This window comes from Vigna angularis, chromosome 9 (genome assembly GCF_016808095.1).
Source record: "Vigna angularis cultivar LongXiaoDou No.4 chromosome 9, ASM1680809v1, whole genome shotgun sequence".
NCBI lineage: Eukaryota > Viridiplantae > Streptophyta > Magnoliopsida > Fabales > Fabaceae > Vigna > Vigna angularis.
Genome location: NC_068978.1, coordinates 29,521,801 through 29,528,601, shown reverse-complemented (window position 1 = coordinate 29,528,601; position 6,801 = coordinate 29,521,801). Strand labels below are relative to the sequence as shown.

General features: G+C 32.9%; 1 protein-coding gene and 1 long non-coding RNA gene across 2 annotated transcripts; one reads left to right on the top strand and one right to left on the bottom strand.

Annotated features, from left to right (window-relative positions):
* Positions 1 to 862: 862 nt before the first annotated feature.
* LOC128193972 (uncharacterized) lies at positions 863 to 1,296 on the bottom strand. The gene is made up of 2 exons (XR_008245179.1): positions 1,207 to 1,296; positions 863 to 1,078 (listed from the first exon to the last, which is right to left on the bottom strand). It is a non-coding gene; the product is annotated as an uncharacterized LOC128193972 (long non-coding RNA).
* A 1,063-nt stretch (positions 1,297 to 2,359) lies between these two features.
* On the top strand, positions 2,360 to 5,410 carry LOC108347504 (NADPH-dependent oxidoreductase 2-alkenal reductase). Its single transcript, XM_017586785.2, has 5 exons — positions 2,360 to 2,759; positions 3,430 to 3,607; positions 3,840 to 4,006; positions 4,721 to 4,803; positions 4,898 to 5,410. Exons 1-5 carry the CDS (start codon positions 2,538 to 2,540, stop codon positions 5,274 to 5,276), a joined length of 1,029 nt encoding a protein of 342 aa, XP_017442274.1. The 5' UTR covers positions 2,360 to 2,537; the 3' UTR covers positions 5,277 to 5,410.
* Positions 5,411 to 6,801: the final 1,391 nt, after the last annotated feature.

Here is a 6,801-nt window from a genome sequence, read left to right as displayed (position 1 = left end):
GAGTATAGAGTTTTCTTTTTAAAAAAATTCTAGTGTGAAGTGACTTGACCTCGTACAGTTTAATGAGAGTATCCCAAATCTCCTTTGCAGTCTTCTTCTCTGCTATACTAGACAGAACTGAATCTGCCATTGCTAGGTGCAAATTGGCAACCGCGTTGTCATCCATCTCTTTCCATTTTTCATCAGAAATTTCTGCACGTCTGTCTTCAATTGCATCCAAACAGTTGTCTTTTCTCAAAATTGCCCTTATCTTCAGTTTCCACAAGGAAAAATTATTTCCGTTGAACTTTTCTATCTCAAATTTTGCTGTCATGGTTTCACTCTTGAACCGGCTTATGCACTTCTAACTATGAATAGTATTGTCTACTGGTACGATACAAGTAGACTGTGAAGTAAAGCACCAAGAAGTTCCCAGGAAAGAGAGGTGGGTCACAAATGGACACTCTTAAGTACCAAGTCTTTCCTAGCCAGAACTTTCTCAGACTGCACTTTCACACTACCAAACATTTCCAGTAATATACCACTGTTGGGTATCAGTCATACAACACAAGCACACACAACTAAAATTAAAGATGAGAAAATTTATAACTAACACAAGACCAAGGGCAAGGTCAAGAAAAATATTTACTAGATAGAAGAGATTACAACACCCTCTCTTTAGAGCAAAGAGGATACAAGTAATTTTTGATGCATCTTACACCTTCCCTTACACCTCTATTTATATGCAAATGAGGGAGGGAAGTCTTTGCCCACTTTAGATGTGGGACTTCTAAGACAAACTTCTAACATACGGGTCATAGTAAGTAGCTCATATAGGCTTTCGGCTTCATACACCGTTTGTCTTTTTTTTTTTTTTTTTCAATTCAATATAATTCAGCTTTATGTTTCTGCAAGTTTTATTTGCTTGCCTTGTTTTGTCAAAATCCTAAATCTGTTTTGGTGTATCTTTCTTCACTTAGTGCTTTTATTACGTGTCTTAAAACTTCTTCTGGTTTTGTTGACTGAGAGATTGGATTTGAGTTGCTCCTCCTTCACTTGAGATGTTAGCTCAAAAGATTGGCCAAAAGTGAGATGCATTCTGGTTTTTGAGAGAAAAAAATGAGTGATCCATCTATACACTTAATCTGGCCGAAAGAAACACCTGGAGGGAGTGTGAAATAAATTGTGTTTTTCCTAACCTGGTTTTCTGTGTGCAACGTTACTTACCTTTATGGTGCTTGTCTGATGCAGTTTTGTTTGACATGTTTGGGGCTGCTGGCTAGACTAACTTTTGAGGTGTTGAAAGGCTATTATGAGTTGGCACTGCAAGTAAAATACCCCACTTTGAATCAACTGCTAGCTGGTGTCAAATTGGTTGCATGATTGAGTGTCCAAAGTTGGATGCTACAAGTGATTTGGTTCAGCTAGAGTCAGCTGCAACATGAAGAGGTCTGATGTGTTATAAAAGCTTTTTGGAAGCTTCATAGATAAAACCAATTTAAATTATATAAATAGACGTAAATTTTATCTTATAAACTGATTTTTTTTTGTAAAATTGAGTGCGTTTGAAGAAACAAATCTTCATTTGAAGCGATTTGGTGCCAGGTTTAGTAGGTTGCAGCAACAACTATCCCATCTTTGACTAACTCGGTGTTTGGCTTCAACAAGCTTTTGGTGTGCAAAGTTGGTGGAGAATTGAAGCTGAAGGTGGTTGTTTGGAGTGGTGCACACAGACAACACTTAAATTGGGATTAAATTATTGTTGCAGGACTTTTGCAATTGTCTAAAATATTGTTGCGTGCCTCAAGTGACTCTATGTTTTGGTCCGGTGATTGGTTATCTAGCAGTTAGCGCACTCCAAAGGTTTGTGCTGAGAAAATTAGTAGCTTGAGGTGTTGTGGTTGAGACAGTGGAAGAATAGAGATGTGCTCTTGAAACTTTTCAACGCCTAAAGATTTGTTTGTGCAAAAACAGTTTGGCATCATCAAAAGAGCAATCAGCTCTACTTAATTTAATACAGTGACAACAACAGTATATCAAGTTGGTATATACAATTTTAACGGTGTACAAGACTTTTTATGTTATTTATAAATTAAATTAATTACTGTAAAGTCATTTTCAACAAACTAATACAGACCGAAATTAATTCTGATAATCGACAAATAGAAATATTATAATCATTAAAAAAATAAAATTTACTTATTTTTGTTTCTTAAATATATTTTACTGCTTGTTTAATCGCAGATCAAACCAAATCAATTTGAATTCATAATTTTCTAAAACTGAAACTAATTTGATTAATTTTGTTTTCTAAATGTGAAACGAAGATTAAATAAATTTTTGTTAAGTTATGAATGTCCGATATGGGACACGATGTGAAATAAATAACCAATCTTTCTGTCGTCGAGACATTCGACGTGGATAACAACTTTACCTTATAAATGATCTCACATTACCCATTTCATCGATTTTCCCGCCTCACACTCTAAGATTCTCTCTAAATATCCTGGCTTTTGGGAAGAATCTGAAACAATTCACATTCTATTCTACGAATTTCAATGGCAGAAGTGAGGAACAAGCAAGTGGTTCTAAGGGACTATGTGGTTGGTTTTCCCAAGGAATCCGACATGAACACTGTCGAAGGAAGAATAACATTGAAGGTTCCAGAAGGTTCCAATGATGTGCTTCTCAAAAATCTCTACCTCTCTTGTGACCCTTACATGAGAGTCTTGATGAGCAAGATGGGCCATGAGGGATTTGGGTGCTACATACCTGGCTCTGTAAGTCCTGCAACTTTTTTGGCTTAATTTTGTGAAAATTAATCCATATTGCTATTTGATATTGGAATATCATTCTGGTTTTTCTTGTCAGTGTTGAATATTTGATGAAATCATAATAGAGAGACCTGATTGGGAAATTGGAATGAAAATATACATCTAACTCAAATCTAAGTTGTAGAGATTTTCTTATATTTAATTTGATTGAGTGAAAATGTAAGTAAGCATTATTTTGGTTTTGAATGAATAGTTCAGTGAGAAGTATGAATGTATAGGTTCTGGTGTAAAGAAGCAAAGCTTGATTAGATAAGCTTCTTGATAAATATTATAAAAAAAATAAAACGATAGAGAAATGAAATAATATTTTTGGTTAGGGTTCTGGTATAACCAATAAATCCAAATTACTTAGAAGTTGAGCTAAGTAAATACACTCTTTTCCTTCAGAGATGTTTTTTAAGCAGTTCCAAACTCTAATGTGGACAATACATTATTGAATGTGGCGGCAGACACTAAGAAATATTATTTCAACGAGTGAAAATATTTAGAATCTAAATTGAACTTCCTTTGTAGATATTGTTGTCTTTTATTAATTTTTTCTAAATCCCTAGGTAGTTTTGAAAATACAATTTTTAGTCAGGATATTATGATGGCACTAACAGTTATGTAAATGCAGCCAATAGCAGGGTTGGGAGTGTCAAAAGTCCTAGAATCTGGACACCCAGATTACAAGAAAGGTGATTTAGTTTGGGGAATGACGAAATGGGAAGAATTCAGCTTGGTGCCTGCAACTCAAATAGATTTCAAAATTGAGCACACAGATGTCCCTCTTTCATATTATACTGGTATTCTTGGTATGTATATATTCGACAAACACAATTGTTCATTCTCATTCAACCATATATGCTACTCATGTCACTTTGATGTGCAAGCCTCAATTTATATTGTTAGTATTCGTTTCTCTGTTTTTTATTTGAGTTTCTTAGAGTATATTATGTTTTTTCAAGATGAATCATAGCAAGCATGCCAGCTTATGGATGGATGTTGTATTGGCTTCTCACATTCTGGTTTCTTCTTTGAGCACAGGTATGCCAGGATTGACAGCTTATGTAGGTTTCTTTGAAGTGGGCTCTCCCAAGAAAGGGGAGAATGTTTTTATTTCAGCTGCTTCTGGTGCTGTTGGTCAACTTGTTGGTCAGTTTGCTAAATTGACTGGTTGCTATGTGGTTGGAAGTGCTGGAAGCAAAGAGAAGGTATTCATTGAATTATTATTATTTAATATGTCTATGTCTGTCTGTTTTAAAAGTTTCACATTAACTAGAGATAAAGAAAATTTATAGTATATAAATAAGTAGAAACCTCATTTTTCAAATTAGTTTTATAAGATTAAGTTAGGTTTAAAGTCTAATCTTTAATGTGGTATCAAAACCATTTACAATATCTATTAGAGATTATAAAATTATAATATATAAGTGGACGCAGACCCTATAAGTCGGTTTTATAGAGTTCAGTTTTGGAATAGATTAAATAGATAAGTTGTTTCCTATTTCCAAGATTAGATACTAGTATGTTACCTGTGAGTTACTTGTCAGTGAAAACTTCATGTTGCATAGTTTTGGCATTTTCCAAGATGTAGAATTAAAATATGTTGAAGATTTTTGTTTTCATGAAAGGTATCAAACAATAAACCTTTTTCAAATATCAGAAGTTGCACTTAATAATGTTTTCTATACTTCAATAAAACTGCATCAATGTTGGTTCTTTGCTGAAGTTTGCTTACAAAAGTATCATGTTATGTATCCAATCTGCTTTACTTCAAAATTTTTTTAAGAGAATTATGGCATACACCAGCAATAGTAGTCTGATAAAGAGGTCCTGAAATGAAATCCTTTGAATTTTATATATTTTTTTGCTCACCGACTAAATTATATTGTTCTCCTCTCATTTGAACTGTATTTTACAACCAGGTGGATCTTTTGAAGAATAAACTTGGATTTGATGGAGCTTTTAACTACAAAGAAGAGTCAGAACTCGATGCAACTTTGAAAAGGTTAGAATTCAACAAATTTGTGAAAGTGAAATTTTGAGTGAATCTGTGCATTCAATAAATGTTAATGATTGCTGCATATCAATGGACACATCAGATACTTTCCAGAAGGCATTGATATTTACTTTGAGAATGTTGGAGGCAAGACACTTGATGCAGTACTCCTTAACATGAAATTACATGGTCGCATACCTGTTTGTGGAATGATCTCACAGTACAATCTTTCTCAACATGAAGGTGTAACAAATTTGGCACATCTCATATTTAAGAGGATTAAAATGGAAGGGTTTGTTGTAAATGATTTCTACCATTCATATTCCAAATTCTTGGAGTTTGTTTTGCCTCATATTAGAGAAGGGAAGGTTGTGTATGTGGAAGACATTGCTGAGGGTCTTGAAAATGGCCCTGCAGCCTTGGTTGGTCTCTACACTGGTCGGAATGTTGGTAAGCAAGTGGTTGTTGTTGCTCGTGACTGAATGCAGATGTTTTTTTTGGACATTGCTGAGTTTTTCTTAAGTTTTGATGAATACTAAGCCTCTTTGTATCTGAATTTTTCTTAAGTTCTGTTGAATATTAAGCCTCTTTGTATGACTTTTGCAGTCATTTTGAATTGTTGTATCTATGATAGCAGTTAGTAAATGTGTGTTGAAATGTAAATTTCTCAATTGATATAATTCTCCAGCTAGTTAGTTGAGACTTCACAGTATCTAATATTAAGAATATAAAACTCGTTTATAATTAATTTTAGCAATAAAAAGTTACACTAAGTTGAAAAGGTAGAATTTGCCATGATGAAGATATTATTTGCATAATGTTATGTTAGGAATCTTAGAATAAAATCTTAACCGTCTCCCTCAGTCACTGATACGCACTCACCCAGACCAAAAGAATCAAACAATGGGTATATTATTCACATTAACGAACAATGAAAACAACATGTAAGTCGAGGGCCTAATCCCCTCACCGGGTTCGAAAACCGGTCTATACAAAGTATATAATTATCTAACTAATCACAATATAATGCGTTATTCCTTTTATACCCATACTTCCTGCCTTTAGCAGTTAGAAATTCTTCTACTCTCTTTTCTTTCTTCTCTCGTAAACTTTCCAACCCCTAACATGTTATCTCAGTATGATGCTGATTAATAATGATTATTCTGAGCAACCCCTTAGAATATTTTTAGATCACGGAAATTCTCAGATCACTTGATCATCAGACGATCTGATAGTGTCATATTCGTGTTTTTTGTTTCTCTTTCTCTCCTTTTATATATTTGGCTGTTGTGGCAATTCTATATACATTTTCTGCACATCAATAATAAGATTTCTTGTTTTGCTTCTCTTATATGTTTTCTGCTTCTTTTTTCTTTCTTTTTGTTTCTTTGTTAGATATTGAATATAATCTAGGACTTATTTTTTTCTTCATTCCATCAAACCATCTTATTTCAACTACTGTTGAAAAATTATACTTTTGGGAATCATAGTAAATGCATAAATCTGTACAAAGGCATATAAGGAGAAAAAAAGATGATATGATATATATATATATATATATATATATATATATATATATATATATATATATATATATTATAGTCACACACACTTTTATCATTCAAGCAAAAGGTTTGAACCAGTATATGTATTTGTATTTTACTTTAGTTAAAGGAAATGCACTTTTAACAATGCATGTAATGACATGGGAGGAGGAAGTGAAAATGGAGAAGATGAATTTAATTATATTTAGTTGACTGAAAGGGAACAGGAGAAAAATAATTAAAAAAGGTAAATGGCTCTACTCAAATAATTTGCATTATTTTTTATTTTTTTCTAATTTCTAATGAAATATTTTTGTTTTAATTTATTTTTAACATGTTCATTTACCTTTTTCTATTTCCATTTACTCTATTTTTTTGTCTGCACTTAATAAATAGACAATCCAATTTTATATAACGAAAAGAAAACCATTAGAAAAGTTGCATTATGCTAAAGGTATTCCAG